The sequence below is a fragment of the Narcine bancroftii genome, chromosome 3, assembly GCF_036971445.1.
Source record: "Narcine bancroftii isolate sNarBan1 chromosome 3, sNarBan1.hap1, whole genome shotgun sequence".
In the NCBI taxonomy this organism is placed as follows: domain Eukaryota; kingdom Metazoa; phylum Chordata; class Chondrichthyes; order Torpediniformes; family Narcinidae; genus Narcine; species Narcine bancroftii.
The window spans coordinates 296,890,874-296,917,962 of record NC_091471.1 but is presented as its reverse complement, the minus strand read 5'-3'; the positions used below and the strand labels follow the sequence as shown (position 1 = coordinate 296,917,962).

The 27,089-nt window shown below is 38.4% G+C and overlaps 1 protein-coding gene across 1 annotated transcript in view; it reads right to left on the bottom strand.

The window, feature by feature from the left end:
• The window catches only part of LOC138758957 (unconventional myosin-Vb-like), a 160,428-nt gene that overhangs the window by 81,407 nt on the left and 51,932 nt on the right, over positions 1-27,089 (bottom strand). Inside the window, exons 8-16 of the mRNA XM_069928633.1 lie at positions 23,880-23,987; positions 22,832-22,944; positions 18,483-18,748; positions 18,321-18,402; positions 15,522-15,662; positions 13,141-13,266; positions 12,549-12,632; positions 6,425-6,559; positions 5,226-5,323 (exon numbers count right to left, since the gene is read on the bottom strand). Coding sequence (XP_069784734.1) covers positions 5,226-5,323; positions 6,425-6,559; positions 12,549-12,632; positions 13,141-13,266; positions 15,522-15,662; positions 18,321-18,402; positions 18,483-18,748; positions 22,832-22,944; positions 23,880-23,987 — 1,153 coding nt within the window. The remainder of the gene's footprint in view (positions 1-5,225; positions 5,324-6,424; positions 6,560-12,548; positions 12,633-13,140; positions 13,267-15,521; positions 15,663-18,320; positions 18,403-18,482; positions 18,749-22,831; positions 22,945-23,879; positions 23,988-27,089) is intronic.

Here is a 27,089-nt window from a genome sequence, read left to right as displayed (position 1 = left end):
TTTTTCATTATCCATAACTTCATTAAATGTTTTAGTATAGACACATTATATTGTTGTAACAAATTTATATTCCACCTAAACAAAAATTGATGTATTTCAAATTCAGAAATACTTGCCATCTCAATTTTAGCCCAACTAGGAGGCCGTATCAAATCCATCAATGAATTAATAAATTAAGTTGGGTTGCTTCATAATAATTTTGAAAATGTGGTAAACTCATATTTCCAAGTTAATTTATTCAAAGCTACTCTCGAAAATTTACCCCTCCATAAAAACTCCCTAACCATTTTATTCAAATCTCAAAAAAAAATTTTATCAAGTAAATACGGAATAGATTGAAACAAATATTGTATACATGGAAAGATATTCATCTTAATTTTATTTATCCTTCCCATTAAATTAATAGGTAAATCTGTCCATTTAATCAAATCAGTTTTAATTTTTTTCATTAACGGAGCATAATTTAATTTATATAAAGATTGATAATTAACACTCAAAATTATACCCAGATATTTAATTTGATCAGTCCACCTCAAATTAATAATATTCTTTTAAACTGAATAATCTCCTTCACTTACCAGTAATATTTCACTTTTTTCCCCAATTAACTTTATATCCAGAAAGACATCCATATTGTATTAAACATTCCTTCAAATGCAAAAGTGACTGAGCTGGGTTTATTAAATACACCAATACATCATCAGCAAATAAATTAATTTTATACTCCTCATCGAAAACTTCCATATCTTGTACCTGTGTATTTTGTCTTATCAACTGTGCTAAAGGTTCAATCACTAACGCAAACAAAGCTGGTGATAAAGGCCAACGTTGATGAGTTGATCGAGTTAACTTAAAAGATTCCGAAATCAAACCATTCGTCAATATTCTAACTACCGGTTTACTATATGCAGCCCTAATCCAACGAATAAAAGGACCAAACTTAAATTTCTCCAAAACTTTAAACAAAAAATTCCATTCAACTCTATCAAATGCTTTTTCTGCATCTAGGGATATCACCATCAGGTGATCTAAAGATTGTCGAAATCTATTAATCAAACTAATCATGTGCAAAATGTTATCTGAAGCATATCTATTCTTTATAAAACCTGTTTGATCAATATGAATCAACTTAGGTAAAAATTTAGCCAATCTATTTGCTAATATTTTAGCTATTATTTTATAATCTACATTTAACAATGAAATTGGTCTATATGAAGATACTTTCAAAGGATCTCAATCTTTTTTAGGAATTACTGTAAATTAAAGCACTAAAACAAGACTCAGGTAATTCATAATGTTCTCCAACTTGACGAAATACATCCCCAAACACTGTAGATAAATCATCATTAAAAATTTTATAAAATTCAACTGAAAATCCATCATCACCAGGCGATTTACCATTTGGCATTTCCAGCATAGCCATTTTAATTTCCAAATCAGTAAATGGTTCTTCTAACTCCTGTATATCTCCATCCTCTAATATCGGTAAATTCAACTGTGATTAAAAAAAAGATCAATCGATCCAGTTTCTTGTTTTCCTTTAGATGTATATAACTTTTTATAAAATTCTCATTAATCTCACGAGGTTTATAAGTAATAAGAGAATTCCGTCCAACAGCATTAATAGTCCTCGATATCTGTTCTTTCTTTAATTGCCATGCCAATAACTTATGTGCTTTCGCTCCCCATTCGTAATACCGTTGTTTAGTCCTATTAATCACACATTCAAATTGATAAGATTGCAAAGTATTATATTTCAATTTCAGCCAAGATAATTCTATTTTCTGTTCTTCTGTAGCATCTTTCTGAAATTCCTTTTCTAACTCATCGATCTGTTTCTCTAATTCAAGACTCTGATTTAATCGATTTTTTTTATTTTAGAAGTACAACTAATTATTTGTCCTCTCAAATAGGCTTTCATAGCATCCCATAATACAAACTTACTTTAAACAGAATTAGAATTTTCTTTAAAAAAAATTAATTTGTTTTTTCAAAAAATCAATAAATTCCATATTTTTTAACAACATTGTATTAAATCTCCAACAATAAACTACTTGAGTTTTCTCAGAAGTTTCATATGTAAAATATAACTGAGAATGATCTGAAATCACCCTACTTTTATATTCCGCTTGTTGTATTTTCCCTTGTAAATGTGCCGATCCTAAAAAGAAGTCAATCCTTGAAAACGATTCATGTCTAGATGACTAAAAGGAAAAATCTTTCTCTGTCGGATTAAGACGTCTCCAAATATCTACTAAATTATGATCTTTCATCAACGCTTGGACCTGAATTGCCATCTTGGATTTCTTATCTTTCTTCAGAGATTTATCTAGTAAAGGCTCCAAAACACAATTAAAATCACCACCAACTAAAATATTATCATTAGCCCGACCCAAACATAAAAATGAATCTGAAATAAATATTTCATCATCTGCATTTGGGGCATCAATATTAAGTAAAGTCCAAAATTCACTAAAAATCTTAAGAGTTCAATTTTAAGAATACATCCTGCCTTTTCCTCCATTGATCGTAATTCAAAAGATAAATTTTTGGGTGTCAAAATTGCTACACCTTTAGCTCTAGAATTAAATGAAGAATATACATGCCCAACCCAGTCCCTCTTTAATTTCATACTTTCCTTCACATTCAAATGTGTTTCTTGTAAAAAGGCAATATCAATTTTCATTTTTTTAATACATGCCAAGACTCGCTTCCGCTTAATCAGATTATTTAATCTTCGAACATTATCTATTATTAATATCTATTATTAATAAATACCAATAATATCTTTATATAAAAACTCAAATCAACGTATATAGGCCCTCCAATAGAAATAAAATCACAAATTAAAAACAAAAAAATAAATAAAAATAATAAAGAAAAAAAGAGAAAATCCCCCCCACCCAAAAAAAAACTACCGAAAGGTAGTAATCCCCTAAACAAAAATTGGGTGTGGGTCACCCACCAGTGGCTGATGACTAGTAAAGAACTTAGTGCAAATCTCTCCCTCCCCAGCCAAACAGTCAAAATATCATAATAACAAAAGAAAAAAATAGAAAAAGAAAATTCTTCTTTTCATCCAAGAGATTCCAATCTCAGAGATCCCATTTCAGAAGGAAGTAGACTCTTTCCATTCCCGTTTTTCCCATTTCTGCCATTTCTTCCATTTCCAGAGCAACCAGACTTTTCTTTAGGAGATAATAGTGGACTACGTCTTTGTCCTCTTATATCTGGCAATGAATCAGCAAAAATCATTGCTTCACGATCAGTTTCAAAAAACCAAAATTGATAGTCTCCATAAAACACCTTCAACATTATAACCTTTATGCCACAAAACTTCTTTAACTGGATTGAATCGATGTCGACGTTGAATGACTTCTTGACTCAAATCAGGATTAAAAAAAACCCTCTATTCTGAATCAATAATGGGGTTTGTCATCATCTCGCATTTTGTACTGCAAGTCGAAGTATTACTTCTCTGTCCAAATAATTCAAACATCAAATTATTACCGGTCTTGGTGGTTGACCAGCTGAGAGTGTTCTTCTTAAAGCTCTATGGGCTCTTTCCAGTACCAATCCCCCAGAGAAAAATTCTTGCCCTAATATTTGCCGAATCCAGTCTTTAAAGAAATGAAGAGGATCTTGTCCTTCTATACCTTCTGGCAAACCAACAATTTTCACATTACTCCTTCTGGTTTGATTCTCCAAGTAATCTATTTTTCTTTCTAGCTCCTTCTCACGTTTCCCTAATTCTATGAGTGATTTTTCCACTTTCAACACTTTTTCTGTGTTAGAAGTCACTTGTTGTTTACAGTCCCAAAAAAGCAGTCTGAAATTTTTTAAATTCTTCATAAGATGCATCCACACGTGCCTTAACCATATTTAATTCTGAACTTATACCAGCATTCATTTGAGCCATTTCATTCATTTGAGATGTCAACAAATCCATTCCAGGTTTTATAACAGTTTGAATAGCATTTAATTGCATACACTGTGATTCAGTAAAGCTCAGCTCTGCTCTCTCTGACATAGTGGCAGAACAAGGTAACTGCGGCTCCTGCTGCAACTCAACAGAAGGCATTTTAAAAGTTTTACTGCGGGTCTGGACTCCCAGCGACGGCACCCCGACTTCCTCGGGGGTTGCCGCTGGTCTCCCCCCCGCATCTCGTTGTTTTTTCGTCAATTCACGAAGATAAGAGATTTCTTCAGATTGAAATGCTACCACCTGATGCATTTCCAACAATGGAGTCATCTCCCTGTGTGCTCCCTCCGTTGAAATCGAAAGGCTTTTCAAATCGGGGTCCACATCTTGGGAACACGCACCTTCTTCTGGAGAACAGTGCCATCCTTCATTTGGTGAGCAATAGATTTTTTTTTCAGCCTCCATAGGCAATCTTTGGGGTTTAGACAATGAAGAGATTGAGCCTGGGGCAGTACCAAGTCGTCTAGGCCCCAAATCTTCAACACTTCGAAAATGTAACTTCTTCTGAACTTGAGGTTTAGTCTTTTTACCATTAGTGGCCATAATAATTCCTTAATACTTTAAACTAAAATTTAAAAAGTTTAAACTTGAAAACAAAGGGTTAAAAAACAGGTATTTAAAAGTCTGGCCAGAGAGGTCGAGATTACACGTCTAGACTCTACACCATCTTGCCACACCTCCCCCCCCAAATTTTCACACTTAAGGGAAATTTGGAAAGGTATATGGGTGGGAGAGGTATGGAGGGCTATGGACTCATTGCAGGTCAGTGGGACTAGATAAGAAAAAGTGGTTTGGCACAGACGGTAGGGGCTGAGGTGGCCTGTTTTTTCTGCTCTAGTTCAAAGTTCTATATGTACATTGAGTACAGTTGTTTTGCACTACCAATAAATGGCAATTCTGCCTCGCTCACAAGAAAAAGACTCTCAGGGTTGAATGTGATGTCATATTTGTACTTTGAAAATAAATCTGAATTTCATAAAAGTCAGATAAAATAATTTCCATTGCACGTCCCCCATTCTATGGGCATCCTTAGAATCAAGAAGTTTAAAAATACAAGTTTAAAATTCGACTATATTTGCCTTCCTTCTCCCCAGCCACATCACAGTTTTGCTTTAAATCAGTAAAACATTAATTGGACACTTCAGATCTCTGTAATAGTTCGGGTTATCTTGCACCTTTTTGGAAGATGTTACAACTGTTGATATTAAATAACATTTAAAACAGAAGAATTGGGTTTACTTACAAGAAGGGCTGCTTCGAATCATTTGGCTTTAAGCAGCGAACATAATGAGGGGTTGTAGAATTCAGAGTTTCCATTAGTAGGTGGAGTGAAGCTCTAAACTACAAAAATGTACATCATTCATTAATTAGAAAGCGCAGATATTGGTTGTAAAAAATGTTCTTAATTTAACGGTTCTCACAATGCAAGAACCAGGCACATTGTTTAATTCTTCCACCAGATAACCCAAGAATGGCCAAGTATGAAACAGTGCAAAGGTCCACCAAGGTCAGCAGGCTGGCCTGGTATTCAGCCTGACCTGCAATGGAAACCCAGCTCTCCACTATCATCCTCTGCTCAAATATTTGTCCACCTCTCCCTGAAGCTAAAAGGGTAGAGGGAACATTCTATACTCAGCAGCTCCACACAGAACACAATCGCTCAGGGCTGCAGACATTAGAAGTCTATGTTTAAACACAAAGAGCTGGATAGGTCAGGATAGGATTGGGAGCACGGGCACACTGAAGAGGAACATACGAGATGCAAATTAATGCAAAGTTGTATATACACGAACCTCACCCAACCCAAACTTTTCTCTCCCCATGCAGCCGTCCCCCAAGTAAAACACGCACGCGCACGATATTTGGAAACCTTTTGACGTTGTGGGGAACCATACATGGAATTGGACGAGGCAGATTACTTTATTACATGGCAAAGAAGGCCTGTGACCACTTGCTTTGATTTCTATTCTTTTTTAGTAAATTATTAATTATTTTCTTAGACTATTGTGGCTAACCCGTTTGTACTTTAAAATTCAAGATATCTAATCCCAAAATGTTTGGCTTGTTTGGGATTACCAATTACCACATATCATAACTCACACACAATAACCAAGCTGCTAAGATTCAGGTAGCTGCAGGACGTCTTTTCCCACAAGGGAGTGGCCTTAGGAGAAAGAGACTCAGAAGGAATACTCAGGAGACAGAGACCTCCAGTCCACATCCAATCTCCCCGATGTATTGAAGCCACATCAGATGTAATAAATAACTCCTACAGATTCACAGGTAAAGTGTGGCTTCACTCAGCAGGACTGTTTTGGCCCCTGAATGGGGGTGAGGGAGGTGCAAGTATAGTCTCCAACCCGACCGCATAACTGGATGGATCTGGCAGCAGTTTTGAAAATAAAATAATTATTTTGCAGGCCATGGTACAAGGCAAGTTACCTGAGAGCTCACAGTTTTCTTGTGCCCACTTGCCACAGGTAAAGTTTTTCTTAAAGTCTTTAAATTTATCCTCGAGATCTGAACTCCTCCTGAGGGCACAGCTTCCTTTCTGAACAACTCTGCAACCAGCTCAGACTAGGACGAGAAAAGTTCAGCGTTGAGTTATTATTTTATGACAACATGGCCAAGTCTTGTCTCAGTTTTCCATCAGTTCAGCAGTAGCAACAAGGGAATAGGGCTGATACCCCACATTGGATTCTCAGGTTTCAGATACAGCTGCGGAACAAATTCTTCCAATCATCTTGACATGGTTTCAATCTCCCATTTCCACTCCAGTCAAGAGTAATCAAACTTTTTCATTTAAAATTGCATTCAATGTAACTGCAAGTTCATTTGTCGATCTCCACAAATTCTTTCCTCAATCACTATACAACTATATTAGCTCCACAGTATTATTCTAAAAGCTATGCAATGCAAATCCTTCCAAATCTTTCTAGCCTTGAGCAATATTGTCCACAACTAGGGCCAGCTCCAAGCTACATTCATCACCTATTTCCCTGTTAGTCAGTCCTACATCGAACACCACAGCCCAGAACTGACTTGTGCTGAGCATTTACAGCACGCTACTTTGTTTGCTTCTATTTCCCTTCCCAGGTATTGAGAGAAAACCTGAATCTTCCATTATGAAACCAAGGTCAAAGTCAAAATGCTTTAATCTTTGTGTCCAATGGCAGTTTAGCCACAAATCACACCTTCATTAACCTCAGACATTGCCAGTTTTAAAATGCTAATTTCATCTCCTCGAAATATCTTATTTCCATATTCAACCTTATTCTACTTACCTGGATGACCTTCATATGTCCAAAATTCACGTCCACAATGGACTTTCTCCACCCATTTCTGGAACATCATGTAGTTTGTATCCATGTTGACATCCCTTCATCTCTCCAACGTGGCCAACACATCCAAATTTGATAAACGCCTTCCCTTCCTCCACTGTCCCCCTCCACCCCCCCCCACCCTCTTCTCTGAGCGCCAATGCACTACCTTGAAATTACTCCAGAAATATTTTGGTGCTTGATGCCGGCAGTTGGATCACTGCCAGACCAACCACTGAAGGGAACCTTAACAAATAATTTCCTCATCAAGCTGTGGAAAAGTAACATTCGTGTTGCTGGACAAAAGCCACCAGTGCAAATGGTGACACGATCTTCGATGAATTGATCTAAATTGATGCTGGCTGGAAGGATCTGCTCATCTTCCACAGAATCCGGAACATTGAATATCCAGTGGTTTAAGCAATAAATCACATTGTTCATTTTGGAATCAGAAGGAAAAGTAAGTGTAGCTTGGTATTAGTCCCACCTTATAAATAGATCCCATCAGTAAGGTTAAAAGTGAAATTAGAACACTTGTTGAACAAAGAAATGTGATTAAAATTACCTTCTGTAAAATTTCATCAGGGTTAGCGTGGAGAGAAAGAGAAAAAAAAGGTTTGAGCATGTTAAATTCAGATCCATTGAGCTCAGCACCAATTAAAATTCATGACTGCACATGACTGATTTCTAAAGAAAACACAATTAGGAATGCCCATAAACAAATTTGACAAAAGCTACCAGCCACAACAGTTGTGCTGAACATAAATCACAAGTACTCAGGAGAGAGCTACAAACTGCCAAAGTGTGATCAGCCAAATTCAGACTTGGATATCGTTTTGATGTGGGAGGTTTCCTTCGTGCACAGGCATGGTCTTCTGTATAGATAAATTTGGGAGATCAAAAAATCTTTGCCACACACTCCAGCGACCGTTAAACCTGAAACAATGTTAGTTTCAATGACCCTTTTCTTGTCCCATAGTTTTCAATAGAATCTTTGATTATTTCCCTTCAAGATTAAGTTTATTCATTAGTCCCACAGTGCAAAAAGATGTAGTGCTGCCTGGGTCGAGAGATGCACTAGTACGTACTGCTGCATCCCTCTTCCTGGTCTTGACTTGTACAGGCACTATTGAGAGTTTGCAGTTATCCTTACCGGCCCCAGTAAGACCACTTGTCTGAACTGAGGCTATAACACGGTTTTCTGCTGCTCCCTTTGTTTGTTCACTCGCTCATTTTCCAGTTCCTTGTTCCTTTGATGAATATTCAGCATTCTAGGATGCTTCAAATTGCATGTTACAACCAAGTCGTTTCTTGCAATTTTCACTGATGTGTTCTTTACACAGACAGCTAAAATATATTCTGTTCTCTTTTAAGAAAGCGATCTTCTCATTATGTTCCCACTTTTCCAATTGTAAACACATTTCCAAAGCACGTCCACCTTCGCAGAACAGCTCTTCTCAGCAGCCAAGCTCTCCTTTTCTTTAGTTATTTTATCCTTTTCCTTATTTACAACTGACTCAGTAGTGGCAAAGGTTCTTCTTTTCAATTTCAGACCAGGCTGAGTTGGACCTCCTTACATCTTCGCTCATTGTTGGAATGTCCTTGGTATTTCCAAATATTGGTACAGTTGTGATCCGCATTCAAGGAACTCCACAATATTCTCAAAGGTAGCATCCCTTCTGTACTTTGTCTGAAGTTTACAAACTCTTGTTCTCCACAAATCCTTTATCCTATAAGGCAATTTGCTTGTGATGAGTAACATATTAAAAAGTAAGTTAAACTCATACATGTGGTTAATATCTTCCATGGAATTACAACATCCTCTTAAAAAGAGGGTGTATGCTTGTAAAGCCTTTGTATCCTCCACTTTTATTGATGACCATGAAAGAAATTTATTCATGTAAGCCTTTGCAATTTTATGCTCATTGCCAAAATAATCTTTTAGTAATACCTCTGGCTAGGGAATCCCCTTTCTGGATCCATATGCAGACCACTCTTCACAAGTTCCTTTGGCTGTCCTCTAATGTACAGATCCAGGTAATAAAAGACGATCTCTGGCGTTTTTCTTCTTACTTTCAAATATATGTTCAAAAGAGTTAATAGATGCTTGATACTGAAGTGGATCTCTGTCAAAAACTTGAATCTCCTTCTTGGGTAAGGATTAGCAACAAATAAAGCAGGAATTTCATTTTGTTTTGCCATGATTGACACTATATTGTCTTGTTCACCATGGCTTTAAGCCAGTACTGTAGCTGAAAACGTCACATGTCCTTGTCCACCCTATTGCGAGCACCCATTTTGGATTATCACTGTGGGGGACAATATGGACAGGAAGGACTAAATGGTCACATCTAATATTTCACACAAGCGCAACACAAGCCCCAGCCCAGTGATAATTCGATGCATTGGAAGAACTGAGGAAAAGACTGTTCCAGATTCGAGACATTTGCAAAGACATTGGTTCTCTCTTCACAAAATCACATTCTGACAGCTGAAGAGAAGGCAGCTTTTTGAAGCAGCTGTTGTACCCACCCATTTTTTTGTGGAATTCAGAGCAAAGCCGGCTCTGTGAATGGTTGGGCCTTTTTGGTGGATTGACCTGTGCCAGGAGGGTCTTTTTGAGAAGCAAAGTGCTTTATTTTTATTAGACTAACAGTGGAGGTCACTTGGAGAGATTGTTTCATTTTAAGTGTGACGAGCAGTGAGGTTACATGGAGAGACCCATGCCAAGGTGTTGGAAGCTTCTAAAGGCTGCCCAGTTTGAGTCTTGCCTACAAAAGGACCAGGAGTGTTATGACCACAGCTTATGTGGATAGATATTTCTTCAAAGACAACGCAAGAAGAATTTGTGAATCTGTAGCAGCCACAACTCCAGTCTTTCCATCAGTTTCACATTAATTTTAGGCATCAAATTTCAAAGGTTTACGCTTCAACACTGAATTTGAATGACTGAATTTTGAAGTAACTTTCTAGATTTTGGCCTGGACTGTAATGGGTATATCACACACATACACCAGACACCTGCACATAGATGGGGATAGATTTCGTGTTAAGGATAGCTTAAGAGTAAGAAATAAAATGAGTGTTTTAAAATTAAACTCTGTCTGGTTCATTGCCTATTGCTGCTCATTACACACGGTTCGTAACAACCCTGATTTTTGTTACCTGACCGAAGTGAATAGAATTCTGACTCAATTGATCGAAATCCGCTCACATCTCTGTACGAGGTGTTTGAACCCCAGCAACACCATACTCAGGGAGGATTTGTTCATGTATATTCACGTGATCATGAATATACATGAATAAATGCCTTAGCATCAAATGCTCTAATAAAATGTGATGACTCTTATCATCAGACCTCTTAGGTAGATCACTTCAAACAACAGGTACCTTCACTTCAGCCTTCTCAGCTGATCCAATTGTTCCCTTTATATCCTTCTCTCCAATTGCTGCTTCATTAGCTGCTCTACTTGGTCCATTCGCTGCCTCCTTTGCAGCCCCAGCTGGTCCATCACTGCTGCCTCCTTTGCTGGCCCACCTGGTCCATTCGCTCCTCCTAGTCCTCTTAGGTGCATTTCTCATCAAGCGCATCTTGTTGTGCTTGAAGAGCAGCCAATTTCATCTGGGCTTTTCTATATTGAGTTGAAGCACAGGAAGCCCCCGGAGCCCACTTTGGAACTTCTTTTGCTTCTCCTGCTTCCAACATTTGACACATTGTCTTCCGGATTTGCTTCTGGTACGTCAGTTGTTGACTGGAAATCTGACTCCTTTTCAGATCATGCATCCTCTTCCCTTTTGTCCTCTTCGCCGACACTTTGTGACACATCTTTAGCCATCCCCGTACCACTGACCCTGGAATCAGCTGACGTCATCTGCAGTGCTTTCGTGAAGTCTTTACTCGCATCAACTGAAGGCGCTGCTGCTTCTTTACGCAATGAGAGCATTTTCGTCACCTGTTGTATCTAGCCCCTGTTGGCGCAGTTCTTTCATAAGATCTGCCTTCTTCCAGGTTTCGGTACGTTGTGACTCCTAATCCAGCGGTGGCAATTTCACCAGTATCCACCTCAATGACGATTTCCAGAAGAGAAACACAAGCAAACTACACTGTTATCAGGAAGCAAAGCTCCATCGCAGAATCCGTAATTTATATCACTAATTCGCTTTACCAACGTGTCAACAAGATCCTCTTCTCAGAGATTAGAAGTTTCAAACTCTTTTTTTTCTGGCCACTGCTTAGGTCGATGGATGTGGGTTACAAACTGCAAAGCAACTCCGTATTTCTAAGATGTCCGCTGTATTGCTTTCAATACAATTCAATTTCACCTTACAGAAGTCCAAAAGATCCAATGAAATTTCTGGTAACTAATTGTAGCGACTTCAATCAATAAAATAGTCACTTGGAGGCCAAGTGAGACGTTTGTGACACATTTCTTGAATGAATTGGTAATGAAGCCCAAATGATTTTTCTTAAACAGTCTTTATTAGCAAACAGAAAATGGCCAACATCTGTAGTATTGTTCAATATCAATAACAAAAAATCTACTGTAGAAGAAAGTAACATTCTAGCAAAATACCGATTAATCATAACATGTAACGTTCAGTGTTACGGTCGACAGAAATTATCGACGCCTAACTCACCTTCCTCGGATCACTCAACTGACGACACGGGTTAGCGAATCTCCTTTTCAGCATGTGCAAACCCCCGCACATGCTCATTGCAGAATGTGCTGGCCCTGGCTCCAACCACTTGCTGCCAGGGCCAAGCCAAGCATGCATATGTACTGGCGAACACGCCAGCCCCAGCTGAAGCCACTGCAGCCAGGGCCGAGCCAAAAGCGCATGCACCGCCACACTCCTTTGGCTCCGTAAACGGTGCCAGTCTTCGTGCATGTGGCCAACAGGAAGAGGCCTACGGACTCCGGGCACCGCTGAAACCCACAGCCACAACAGGCAAGAAACAAGCCTTTGGCTCTTGTACTATTTATATTTCTGTATTTGCACAGTTTCTTTACATTTCTTTCTCAATTAGAAATAATTAGAAATTCTACAAGAATTTCAGGGTGGTATGTGAGGTCAGCATATTCTCTGACAATAAATTTGAACTTTGAAATGTACCAGGTACACACAGGGCATCCAATAGCAATGCTATGAAAATGGTTACATTGACAAGTTAGGGAAAGGTGTACATTGTATTACAGTACAGGTCAATACACATTTAAATAAGTTTGTTAAAATAGACAACTTGCCTTGCTTGCTTTCAAAATGTTAATTTGCTCTTCATAAACCGTGTCTCTATTTTTCTGTAAAAATCCTTCGCACTGATACAATACCTAAAACCAACAGAAACATCAGAAGTGACAATGAACAAATAAATCTAGTAGGCAGCAATTTCAAACTCAAGGCTCCCAAATTTGTAAGCAAGCTCACATTTTCATAAGTAAAAAGAATTCTGCTGCTGCATCAGGGAGAAAAAAAACTTTATTGGTGAAGGTTAAAGCAGAATTTTCAATTTTAAATGTCAACATGAAGAATTCGCAATATTTGATTCTCAACTGCACATTTAACAAAATACATTAAAACAGGATCTAAAGTGAAATTCAATGTCAAAATTAACAACGTTGCACTGAATAGAATACAAAAAGGTTTATATTGTAAGATTTTAAGATCAATGTTAAAAGAACAGAGTTTTAAAAATGTAATGGTAAAATGAAAAACAAAGCAGCTCTCCTCAAATCCCCTCATTTCTGAATCGCCGAAAATGTTAATTTCTAAATATTAAATGTCCAGTGATAACATTTAGTTTCTTGAACAAGAATCGAAAACTATACCACCACGTACATCACCAGCATAATGGTGAATTGTGAAAGCAGAATTTGACATTCTGGGTTTCTGAAAGTAGTCACTTGTGTACTGATGCTGGTTATAGAGTTTCTGGGCCCACTTCTCATCCGTTCCTCTTGGCATCTCCAAAATAAACAAAATACAATTGTCAATGGCAACTCGAGGGGTCAAACTGTATCATTTAATAAACAGGTCAGGCAGCAGTTCTCATTAATCTTTCAGGTTCAGGGTCCTCCATTAGAAGGTTCTGAAATATAGGGTCTTGAATCTGAAGCTTTTGACTTTTTTTCCCCTATTTTCTGCAGATGCTGCCTGACCTGCTGAGTGTTTCCAGAATTTTCTACTTTTGGTTCAGACATTCAGTATCTGCAATCATCTTTGATTTTCAATTCATAAATTAATGTTAACCCCCCCCCCCCACCCCCACCACCACACTGGCAGTTTTATTTCATTTACCTGATCCAGGGGCAGCTAGAAATGGTAACTACACGCATTGTGAATCAAAACGTGAAAGATAGCAATGTTTTCAAATTAATTTCCTCAAAAGGAACTATGACCACCAGTTATTAATCCAAGCGTACTATGTATATAAGTCACCAGTGCCACAGATTCAACCAAATCCAAACATTAATCATCCATTACATTAAATGATTTGGCTTCCTGGAATGAAGTTCTTTTATGGAGTGGCCAGGTTTATTTGAAAGACAGTATGAATACCCCAAAAGGGCACTGGAATTAAGACCATCAGATGTGGGAGCCGAAATAGGTTATTCAGCCCATCAAGTCTGCCTCACCATTTCATCATGAGCTAATTATTTTCCCACTCGCCCCCACTGTCCAGACCTCCCCATAACATTTGATACCCTGGCTAATAAAGAACCTATCAATCATTGCCTTACACATACCCAATGATTTGGCCTCCCACAATCATCTGTGGTAACAAATTCCACAGATTTGGCACCTTCTGTCAAAAGAAATTCCTCCGCACCTCTGTTCTAAGTGGTCGCCTTTCAACCCTGAAGTTATGGTGTCTTCTCCTAGACTCTCCCACCCTGGGAAACAACCTTTCCAAATCTACTTTGTCCATGTCTTTCAACATTCAAAATGCCCCTTCCCCCGTTCTCATAAATTCCAACAAGAGCTGTCAAATGCTCCTCATATGTTAACCCTTTCATTCCTGGAATCATCCTTGTGAACCTCCTATGAACCCTCTTTAATGTCAGCACATTACCCACAGCTCCCTTCCTCCCCCAAAAACAGGGAAATGTCTGCACACGCATGTACAGGGCAGTTGCTCATAGTCCTACAGTCAGCATCATTAGAAAACAAAGGAGATGATTCTTCAAGATGGCAAGGCACATCTGTATTCTTACAAATAATTGGAAGAAATAATTATTAAAAATAACATGACATTTGGTTTCTTTAAATCCCATGGTTTCCCCATATCCGAAAACCAGGAGACCGGACATTTTTGGTTATTGGGCTTTTTTGGTTAACAGAAGAAAACTGAAACCGCCGGTCCCGTCACCTCCCCACCACCACCGCTGGTCCAGATTACGTCCCTGCTCCTGGCCAGGAGACCGCGCTCTCCTTAATGACACTGGGACAAAGGATTCTTCCTACCACTTGCGGCTGGGAGACAATGGCACACAGTTTGTAAACCAAGTATATTAGAGGGTAAAGAAGAAAAGGAAAGAGAGAGGGGAGGGAGTTATGCGAAACAAAGACAATCGGCATTCTAGTTTCCCCCAAGTGCTGTCTGACCTGCCAACTTCCTCCAGTAGCTCACTGGAGGACTGGACTGGAATCTCAAGCAGATTCTAGCCTGCTCCTCTGACCTGACATCACCGTCTGTCCTCCTGGCTGATTCTGAGCTCTGTTGTTACCAACAGAGCATCAGAGCCCCACATGAACAAGTCAAGTGATAATTTTTTTCCCCAACTGTTAATGGAATATTTCGGTTAACAGAATTTCGGGTGGCACGATTGGTGTAGCAGTTAGCGCAACACCTTTACAGCGCGAGCAATCAGGACCGGACCTGGATTCCAATCCTGCACTGTCTGTGAGGAGCTTGTATGTTCTGCCTGTGTTGGTGTGGGTTTTCTCCAGTGCTCCAGTTTCCTCCCACCCTTCAAAAACACACTGAGGTGTAAGTTAATGGGGTGCAAATTCGGCATCATGGACTCGTAGGGCTAATTGACGTTATGAATAATTTAAAATTTAAATAAGGGAAAACATACTGTACTGACTTCTGATTGGATCACTAACAGAATTCTAATGTGTTTTAACATCTGCTGCCCTCAGAACAATATGGTTGGTGGATTAATAACTTGAATTGGTCTTTCAACTATCAAGCGTGATGGAGCATTAATTCTTACCTTGCATTCTTCATCGAGCAGATCGAAAATGCCCATCTTTGCTTCAATGACATCAATACAAGGCTGATTATCGCGGTAATCAACCAGTGCCCATGATAATCCTTCAGTCAAGTATTCTTCCTGCTCCCACTTGAACACATGCTGGAAGGAAAGTGGCCGTTTCCACAATTAGACCACAAAAAATCAACCAGACATTCACCGATTGGAAAATCTATTCAGCAGCCTCTCCAAAGAGAAACTACAGAGTTAGAGCTATTATGCCAGACATTATAACAAATCAGAACAGGTCAGGGTATTCTGTCTCATTCACCTGCTCTGCCACTCAATACAATCAATGGCTGGTCCAATTTTCCTTGCGATCACTTTCCTGCCTTTTCTTTAATGTACTTAATTTTCTCTGTGTCCTCCTTTGTTCTAGAATGCATTCAGTCTTCACATCCATCACCGACTTATGCCATGCCACAAGTGTCTCTTCCAACTTTATACTTCCTTGTTAGCCAGGATTGATTAACTTCGCCAAAATCTCTACTCTTTGGGAGATCATTTTATTGGGAGCCACAAATTATCTTATTGAATGGCTGCCAGGGTCTGCTCATCACATTTGCTGAACTGTTTACACAGTCCACTTGTCCCAATGGAAATCGTATTCTTCTCTCTCACCTCTGCCCTGAAGCCAAATGCCATCATTCTGTGGTCATAACTTCCGAACCTTATTCGTTATACCTGTTTTGTTACACATTATCGGGTTTTTTTTAAAAAAAAACAACTCATCCAAAAACAGATTGTTCCATGCCAACCTATTCTCATGGCTACTGCTTCAATAAATTATGTCCTGCTACAATCTAGTGAAGGAACCAACAAAATAATCAAAGTATGATATGAGAAAAAAAATAGGCATTCACCTATGGATTGGTGTTCCTCAAATACAATGCAATTTACATTAAAAAATTTCATGAAAAAAATCAATGGAAGTATTTATTGACATTTTCAACATATAGCAAGTGGACTGGTCCCACATTACACCACAATTCATCACATTACAACACAAAACTCATCTGGAATTCATTGAAGTTTTCCTTCAACCAACAAAATTCTTCAGAGTAAATATGGACTAACTGCTGAAATGGTTATCGAAAGGAGATCTGAATAATTCATGACCAGAAAAATAATCAGGGATGTAACTACTGGGGTCAGTGCAGAGACCCTTGTCTTTTTCTATTATTCTCAGTAAATTACATTCAAGTTTCTTGAAACCAATTGTCAATGGATTGAAGATCAATGTCAATTGTGTGCTTGTAGTTTTGGATATCTTCTTCTTCTTTGGCTTGGCTTCGCGGACGAAGATTTATGGAGGGGGTAAATGTCCACGTCAGCTGCAGGCTCGTTTGTGGCTGACAAGTCCGATGCAGGACAGGCAGACACGGTCGCAGCGGTTGCAGGGGAAAATTGGTTGGTTGGGGTTGGGTGTTGGGTTTTTCCTCCTTTGCCTTTTGTCAGTGAGGTGGGCTCTGCGGTCTTCTTCAAAGGAGGTTGCTGCCCGCCAAACTGTAAGGCGCCAAGATGCACGGTTTGAGGCGTTATCAGCCCACTGGCGGTGGTCAATGTGGCAGGCACCAAGAGATTTCTTTAGGCAGTCCTTGTACCTCTTCTTTGGTGCACCTCTGTCACGGTGGCCAGTGGAGAGCTCGCCATATAACACGATCTTGGGAAGGTGATGGTCCTCCATTCTGGAGACGTGACCCACCCAGCGCAGTTTACATATGCACTGAAATTCTTGTGGCTGCTAATCAGACATTTTTTTTTATTCCAATAGCTTACATTAAATTGCCCCAGTACAAAAAGAAAACAAATATTCACTATTTGTGCAATAATAGAAGTTGATGGGCAAACAAGGTTGGAGGTAACAGAAACTATTACAACTGTAGACAGAGGGGCAATGACGCCATCAGACAAAGAAAATATTGTTTGACTGTTCATTATCTGAAAAGTTTTTTTTTAATACAAAAAAAAGACCATAAACCATTCCCGTTAAAGATTCATGCAACAAACATGCTGGGGTGAAGACTCTTCTTTGTTGAATTTTCTAGAATTCTATATAAAGGAGCTTTTGATATTTCACAACCAGCCACCTTGTGCCTTTCACTAGAATAATCTTGCACAATCTGCCCACAAATTAATAACTTAGCTCTGACACATTTTTAAAAACTCCATGTGAAGCCCCTTTCATACTTGCATCCCAGTAAATCGGCTGTTCAATGAAAGGGGGGGGGGGGGGGGTGGTTTTGGCCTTTCACACTAGGTCATTCCTAACTGGGACACTGAATGCTTTCACACTTGCACAAGGGTTTATCCCCAGCGTTTGGTCTGTTCTATCTTTAATAGGAAGTGCCTGCAATGCAATTGCCCGTTTCACACTTGCCTGATCTCAACGCCGGCATCTGCAGACACCGGGGGTGGACAATCCCCAGCGTGAGATGATGTCAGAGTTGAACAGATTTTGCTTTCTTTAAAGGCTGATTGGCGTCTGATTCCTGGGATGACTGGCAAGTGTGAAAGGGGTTTAAGACAGTTTTGATACCAATTTGAATAGATTCATTCACAAACCTCATCCATCAACTTAAATTCAATCTTCCTATGCCAGAAAATTCCATGTCACATCAGAAAACAAAGTCAGTGTTCATACCCAAAGCCCAATTTTCCCTCCACAATAAATTTTTAAAAACTACACAATGAGATGATTTATATAAGAGATGTTTTCAAGAATTAAATTTTAAAATGCTCCCCTTATTTAAATCTTACCAAGTTAAACTTCTGCTGCAACTTTTCATTTGCATAATTAATGCAAAACTGTTCAAAACTGTTTCTTTCGAATGTTTCAAACCTAAAAAGAGGATTTAAAGAATTTAAACAGCAAGTTTTTAAACTGATATAGGTCTAAAGAACAAGGCTTAGCTCTCTTACCCATATATATCAAGCAGACCGATGAAGGAACGCTGCTTTGAGCAGGACTTTAAAGTTTTATCAATTTGATTCACAATCCAGTTGAAAAGTTGCCCATAAATGTGCTTTGCGAGAGCGTCTCTGGAGCCAGTGGCCTGCTTCGTTGTCATTGATTTGATGTAAGTTTCATTCAGTGTAACAAGCTTTCGATGAGAGAGCCAATAGGCCATCTGGTTTTGTTCGAGTCCCAGTAACTCACAGAATCGATGGAGGTGTTTATTATTTGACTGCCGACAATTAAAACACATTTTGGTCACTAGTCTTTCAGATTAACAAGAACAAGGACAGGGTAAATACAAACTTTTATTGGTCACTTCCCAAATTATACCCCACCTGTAGCACCATATCTGGAGCTTGTGACTTCTACAGAAGCCTCCTCCAAACCATTCAACTGCCAGAGGTAATTCAATACAGGTTGGCATTAGAGAGGGTACAGAGGGGGTTCACTAGAATGATCCCTGGAATTAAACCTTTAACATATGAGGCTCTGGGACTGCACATGCTGGCGTTTAGAAGAATGAGAGAGGAAATCATTGAAACCGAGACAGAGTGGAATTAGAGAGGATGTTTGCTACGGTGGGAGAGTCTGGGACCAGAGAGCACAGCCTCCGAATTTTTAAAAAAATCTCTTTAGAATAGAGATGAGGAGGAAAATCAAGAAACTTTTGCAGCTAAGATTTATGACTCAAGACAATCAAAATTATATTTCTCACTGTACCACCTGAATATTCAAGAGCTGGTGCCATGAATTAATATTCCTGCTGCTTCTAATAGGAGCATAAACCAAACTAGACACATGGTGTTTGGGCTAAATTACAATGGAGCAGTTCACCCACTTCCCAGAAGATGCAGAGAAGGAAGAAGAAAGCACGAGAATTCATGTTCCAAATAGCCAGAATCTCTTTCCCCACTGTAAAAGTATCACATACGAGAGAACATCCATTTAAAGGGTGAGGAGAGGAGGTTTGAAAAGCAATATTTAGGGCTCTTATTTTTTAATAAATACTGATTTATTAAATCAGGGTGCCTAGGAACAGGCTGCCAAGAGTGGTGGTGGAAGCACATACAATAATAGCATTTAAGTGGCTTCTCAGCAGACATGTGAACATGAAGAGGATGGAGAGATATCTATCAGGTACAATCAGCAGTTTGATACAAGACATCGTGTCATGTGAGCTGAAGGGAAGGCTCTACATTTGAAAATGGGAGACATTCTATATGTTCTAACTGTTCAGAGAGCAAGGCACCAGAGGCAAAAGAAAATAAGTGCAGTGTACCATTAAGAAACCCAGCACAGTGCTCCCATTCTCCTCTTGTTTTGTACCAATTAATCTTTTGTGTCATTGTAGCTCAAATGTGCTCAAATGTTCTTATTGTGCGTCTGGTCTTTTATAGGGCTCTATGAATGTCAGAGTTAACTTGTTGAACCCCCCCCCGGAATAATGTAATAACACCTTAAACCAAGGGGTACAATATTTCACCACCTGTGTACACTGCATCATCAACAAGGGGAGGTCTACTCAAAGATTTCATGTTCTTGCCCATCTTTACAAGCTTCAATAATTAAAATCTACAGATATTATAACCGTTTCTCTCTTGCTAGTCCCATTATAGATAACCATCTTTTTCAGCCTCTTGTATTAGATGCAAACTTTAAGGAAAGGTCAGATAAGGTATCAAAAATTATAAAGATCTTTTTATTTGAGATAACTTTGCCTCTGTTGAGGTAAATTTAATCTTTCTAACAGACCTTTCTTTAGATATTTACAAGTTAGGTATTTTGTTCAGTTAAAATTACGATTTTCCTCGAATCACAAATTCAAATATTATTGATCTATTTTGTAGCTTACAGTTTGTTCATGGAGGATTAATATCATGTTTTATAATGACTTAGTGGATTTAAGATCAGCCTCAATGGCTGGGATTAAAAATGATTGGGAACATGATCTCAATACAACATTTCCAAATGAAGACAGGTATTCTGCTCTTAGTTTGATTAATGATTCTTCATTTTGTGCAAGGCATTGTTTATTACAATTTAAGGTGGTGCAAAGAATATATCTGTCAAAACTTAAATGATCTCATTTTTATGCAGTTCTTAATCCATTATGTGAGAAGTGCAAAATTTTTGAAGCCATGTATTTTGGGAGTTTCCCAATTAAGATTTTGGGAAAACATTTTTCAATCTTTACCAATGATTTTTAAGATCAAAATAGAACCATGCCTTTTAATTGCCTTGTTTGGTTTTTCTCATGAACCAGATATACTTTCATCTGCATCTCAAGAGAAAGTTTTAGCTTTTAGCACGTTGATAGCCAAACGAGCAATTTTAATGATATGGAAAGATGAATCTTCACCTACTCATACACAATGGTTCCCTGATGTAATGCCATACTCAAGTTTGGAGAAAATTAGATGCAACATTATAGATAGAAAGTTTCAAATTGAAAATATATGGGGTCCATTCATGGAATACTATTATGAATGGAAGATTTAAGTAATTTGGATGCTCCGGTGATTCTCTGTCTGGATTCCGAAGGTCGCTATTTGATCTATATCTTCTTTTTCTACATTAACCTTGATTAGAGGGGGTAGATTTGAATGAGATTTTTTTTTGGTTTTTTTTTCTTTTTATATATTAATTGATTATATACAGTTTTAATTATGGCTGTCCTAGATCATATCATCAAATTAGACAGTTTTGACCAAGGGTTGATATCATGTAACTCAATTGGTTTCTATCCAGAATTATTTTTTAAAATAATATTAATTTTTTTATATGGATTTTTTAAATTACATTTATATTAAATTGTGATATGTATACATGACATGGTTTTTGTTATATTAGTAAACTTTGTACGCAGGATTATTATGTTAAATTCAATAAAAATATTTTAAGAATAAAGAAGACACTATTGAGATCGAATATAGACAAGTTTCCAAGATTTAATGGTCATTGTTCCCAAATCATTAAAAAATTATGAATGAGTCATGATTTTCCAAAATTCTCTCCAACCGTTTGTTTCAAATGGAAAAAAACTCAACGTCATTTATTAAAGGATAAAATAAATGAGGAGAAAATGCACTCTTACCATTTACTTCCAGACTGGGAACATCCAGTTCTGGCAGTCATTGGATGGCACCAAGGAGTTACCCAGCATATTGCAGGGATCCGAGAACACTTGGGTTCTTTAACACCACATGGAGCAGTGACAGATGCACCCACGCCTGCTGTTCACCTTTCTCGGGTCACAAAAACAACCTCACGTGTATGGAACTAACTCATCCACCAGCAACTCACTGACAAAGCCAGTTGATTCACCACATCATTGCTCTTCATCAGATTGCTTGCTTTCTCCCCAACTGCCATCCCACCAACAAAAAGCACTTGAATATAAGCCGATTACTATTGAACCCTAGAATTTATCTCCTTTCCAATAAAGTAATGGCTAAAGCTACTCTATTTACTTCTCATAGGGCCTGCTTAAAATTATGAAGTGGTGTCTGCATGGTGTGGACAGGCTTTTTCCATTTGACCCATCACCAAGGGCTGAGCTCTTAGTCCACACATTGCATGATAATAAACTAGCTCTTGGATATAGAGTGAAACAAGAAAATCCGCAGGTGTTGAGATTGTAGTTTTTAAAAAAACACAGAAATACTGGAGGAACTCAGACACTCAGTGTCCATAGGAGGTAAAGATATATAACTGAAGATTTTGGCCTGAGCCCAGCTGAATTCCTTTGCAATTGTGTGGTTTTTTTTTACTCTTTTGATCTGAGACCAGCTGTGGCAAAAAAAAATCTGCAGGAGAAACTCAGAGGGTTAAACAGCATCAGAAACCTTTCAGTGTCACCAACTATTGAGGCTAATTGTAATCAAGATCGTATAAGTGATTTGATTTCAAAAACAACATTCAAGGACAGCACAGATCAAATCCACCCAAACCCAGAGTATGGAACTGAAACAGGAGACAAGGTTGTCAAACAACTAAAGGATGGATTTTATCATTTTGCATATATTTCAGAGGTGATTAATTTTCACTTCGCATCAACCGCTACAAAAAAAACCCCAAAATTAAAACAAAGACAAGCATTAATAAAAATGGCCTCAATTCAATACCACAAATTACTTAACAACCAGTTCTTCCTGAAATGGGAGCTGAGCCAACATTATGGTCCACATAGCAAAGCTACATAAAACAAACAACTGCTTTCTGTAGCTTTCAAAAAAAAATTATTGCAAAAGTTGTGGTTATTCAAATGTTAAACAAAAAAAGTTTAAATGGCCAAGATAATAAATGTACTCACATGAACAAAGCTCCGCTCACCATCACGATCATTTGACTGAAAGTTTATGTTTCCCAGATGAAGGATAGAAGCTATAATTTGAAATATTTCCATTTGATAAGATTCCGAGAAGCCTGAAAAATATCCACAAACAAAAAAGAAGTTATTCCAGCAACTTTCCCCATTTTTATATGCAGGCATTAAACCAACAGAATGGAGAGAAAAAAAATCACTGCAAAACTAACTTCAGTTAGCACTCAATGACAGCTAGCTGCATCAGTTATGAATTAGCATCAATATTCAAAAAAATATTATATTTTTAAACAGGAACCTTGAACATGAACCTTCAATAGCTGAAAGAGACATCAAAACCACAGTTGAACTAAATGCATTTCAACGGGTTTCCTCAATAAAGGCATTTTGCAATCACAGCAAAAATTGGACACATCCAATTTCTATCATTTTCATTACAATGAGAAGCTGAAGGGACCCAGCAGACTCGGGTGAATCCACACACACCAACTCTGATGGCACACTTGTTTCACTTTCTCCTATTGTTAGGGATGCCGGAGCTCAATGACAACTTATTTCTCTTCTGGGAGGCCAAAGATAAAGTTACACTGACAGGAGGAACAACAGGGACAATATGGATACACGAGCTTCCAGATGCTGGAGGTTGGAGCAAAGAACAGCAAACTGCTGGAGAGAGTCAGGTGGCGTCTGTGGAGGGAAATGGATAGCTGATCGTGTCAAGCCCTACATCTGCAGTGGGGCAAATCTCTCGCTCCTCTAAAGCATTGCTGCAAGATCCCTCCATAGAGGGCTTGAGGTGTCATCCGGTCTCAAAGATGACACCACAAGGCCAAGCTCTCTCGGTACACTGCAGGTAGCCTGATTTTTGCCACCTAAATCTCTAGACTAGATCACTAATCCACAGCTTTCTGATGAACCATCACAAAACGAAGGGTTAGGTTTCTATATGAAGAACCTAAGCTGAGTCATCTACATAATTAGCTGAAGCAATCTGAACATCCACAATTGTTTCCACAGGTTGATAGATTCCACATACCCAAGGTGGTAAATGCTGTCCGAGTTCTTTCAAAGTCTGCCACATCATCAGTTCCATCAATCCCAATTTCACCACCTTGATTAACATACCAGTAATTCTCAGCACTATCTGAAAGATAATCCAAAACTTATTGACCATGTAAATGGAATACATAAGTAATCAGTTTGGTAGGAGAGATCACACTGATAAACAAATGTAAAACATGAAAATCTGCAGACACCGTCATTGAAGTAAAAACAGCAGGTCAAGCAGCTTACTCTATATAGCAAAGATCAAGATAACAGAAGCAACATTTTCGGCTTCATCAAGATTTGGATACACGAGACTTCAGATGCTGGAGGTTGGAGCAAAGAACAGCAAGCTGCTAGAGAGAGTCAGAGAGTCAGGTAGCATCTGTGGAGGAAAATTGACCCTGTGATTGTAGTATAAACACACCAAAATGCTGGAGGAACTCAGCTGGTCTTTCCAGTATCCATAAAAAGCAAAGATATATCACCGACAATTCAGGCTTGAGCTCTTCTTCAGGGAATAAAGAGGCTTCTTCAGCTGCATTCTCCAAGAAAAATTGCCGAAGAAAAAAGAAGACGGCCTTACCTGCATGAAGGAACAGAATGCTGTGGTGGCGAAGAGCACCCAACCCCCGAGGTCAGTGCATGCCCTGAGAAGTAGCGACTCATCTGCCGGTGGACTTCAAAAATGGCTCTTGGAGCCAATCAAAAGTGCACAACCCACAGAAAAAAAGAGGACACCGGTGGGAGGGGGCCCAGCAGAGGAGGAGGCAGCCACAGCACAAAGAGCTAAGGGATGCCCAACACCAGGGCGTTCATCTGGAAGACAAGAAAGGGAGCAGAGAATGGAACGACGTGGGAGAGAGATGACCGGCAAGAAGATCAACAGCAGGAGGCACAACAGAGGAGTAGCCCAAAAGGGGAGGACCAGCAACAAGAGGCCCAGCAAGAAGAGGCCCGACAAAGAGATGCAAGCAGATCCACAGGAAAAACAGAAGAGACACAGACACAAAGAAGAGAAGAAGACACAAACACAGAGAAATAGAAGGTAAAATTGATGGACAAAGAGAAATAGAAGATAAAACTGATGGACAAAGAGAAATAGAAGGTAAAACTGATGGACAGAATATAGATAAAGTTTTTTTTGAAGAACAAATGAGGTCATTAAAAGAATGGTTATCATTAGAATTTAATGTAATTAAAAGAAAAATGAAAAGAACAGAAGATAAAATGCAAAGTTTAGAGCTGGTAATGACAGAAATAGGGAAAAGAGTAGAGAATGTGGAAGAGTGGGAAACAGCTGTAGAAATGGAAGTGACTGACTTAAGAGAAAAATTGGAAGAAAGTGACAAAAAAATTAGAGACGCAAGAGTTGTTATCTCAGAAAATTGATATGTTGGAAAATTATAGGAGGCGAAACAACATAAAAATAGTGGGCCTGAAGGAGGGTGAAGAAGGCACAGATATGAAGGAATTTATAAAAGGATGGATCCCAAATGTCCTAGGAACGAAATACAGGAAGAAATGGAAATAGAAAGGTCTCACAGAGCACTAACTCCGAAACCACACATCAAAAGCCAAGATCCATCTTAGTAAAATTTTTGAGATATACGATAAGAGAAAACATACTGGAACGGTCAAGAAAATAAAGTTAGAGAAGACAATAAACCATTGGAATAAAAAGGTCAAAAAATATATTTTTACCCAGACATAAGTGTTGAACTCTGAAAGAGGAGGAAGGAGTTTAATACAGCGAAAACTATTTTATGGAAAAAAGGTTACAAATTCATGTTAAGACATCCAGCTGCGCTTAAAATATTTATATCGGGGAGCAAAACAGACTGTTCTTGGATCCAGAGGAAGCGCTAGAATTCGCAGAACATTTGCAGGACAGAAGAAGACGAAGAAGTGTAATAAGAATGAAGAACGGTGATAAAGTATATATAAAGATGTAAAAACAATGTATATGCAAAGAACTAAAGAGGAAAAACAGAAGGGAAGGAAGGAAGTAAGGGTGGAAAAAATGAGAGAGCTTTGTTATATGTGTTTTTTTTAAAAAGTGTTTTCTGGGGAGGGCTGGGGGGAAAGGGAAGAACCGTCACTGCAAAATCAGTTGACGCTGCGAGCAAGATCACAATCCAAATGAATCCCGTCAAGGGATAAGGGGCAACTCAGAGAGGGAGGGAACTTTTGGGGTTAAGGTATTAGTGGGTGTGGGAACCGCGGGGGTACTTTATGTTTTAAGTGTGTTGTTGTACATTAAGTTTAATAAGAGAAAAGTAAGAGATGAAAATGGGGAAAAGGGGGGTGGAGGTGGCGAAGAGGTGGAAAAGAAATATAAGCAAGATATAAGATGGCCATGAAGAATCATATGACTATAAACATTAATGGAATACATAACCAAATTAAAAGGAAGAGGTTATTAAATTTACTGAAAAAAGAAAAAATAGACATAGCATTTGTGCAGGAAACATATCTAACTGAAGTGGAACCCGGCAGCATCCTATAATTCAAAAGCTAGTGGTGCAGCCATACTATTTAACAAAAGTGTACCAATTAAAATAGAGGAGGAGATATTAGATCCGGCAGTGAAGTATGTAATGATAAAATGTCAGAAAAACTCAGAATTTTGGAATTTGCTCAATATATATGCGCCTAACAAGGAGGATCAAAAGTTTATGCAGGATATTTTTTTGAGGATTGCAAACACACAAGGAAATATATTGATAGGAGGAGATTTTAACCTTAATTTTGACCCAATGTTGGATAAAACTGGACAAAAGACAAGTAATAAGAATAAAGTAGCCATATTTATTGTTAAATCAATTCAGGAAATAAAACTTATCAATATATGGAGGAGGCAGCACCCATGAGAGAAGGAATATTCATATTATTCGAGTCGGCACAAAACAAAAATTGATATGTTTTTGTTGTCAGCCCATATTCAAGGGAGAGTTAGGAAAACTGAGTATAAAGCTAGATTACTATCAGATTATAAGCAATAGAACTGGAGTGCATCCCACCAAGAACATATAGATGGAGGTTAAACTCCATGCTACTTAAAAGGCAGGAATTTAGGGAGTTTATTGAACACCAAATTAAAACATATTTTGAATTAAACACAGGATCAGTGAAAGATAAATTTATATTATGGGACGCAATGAAAGCCTTCATTAGAGGGCAGATAATAAGTTATGTGACT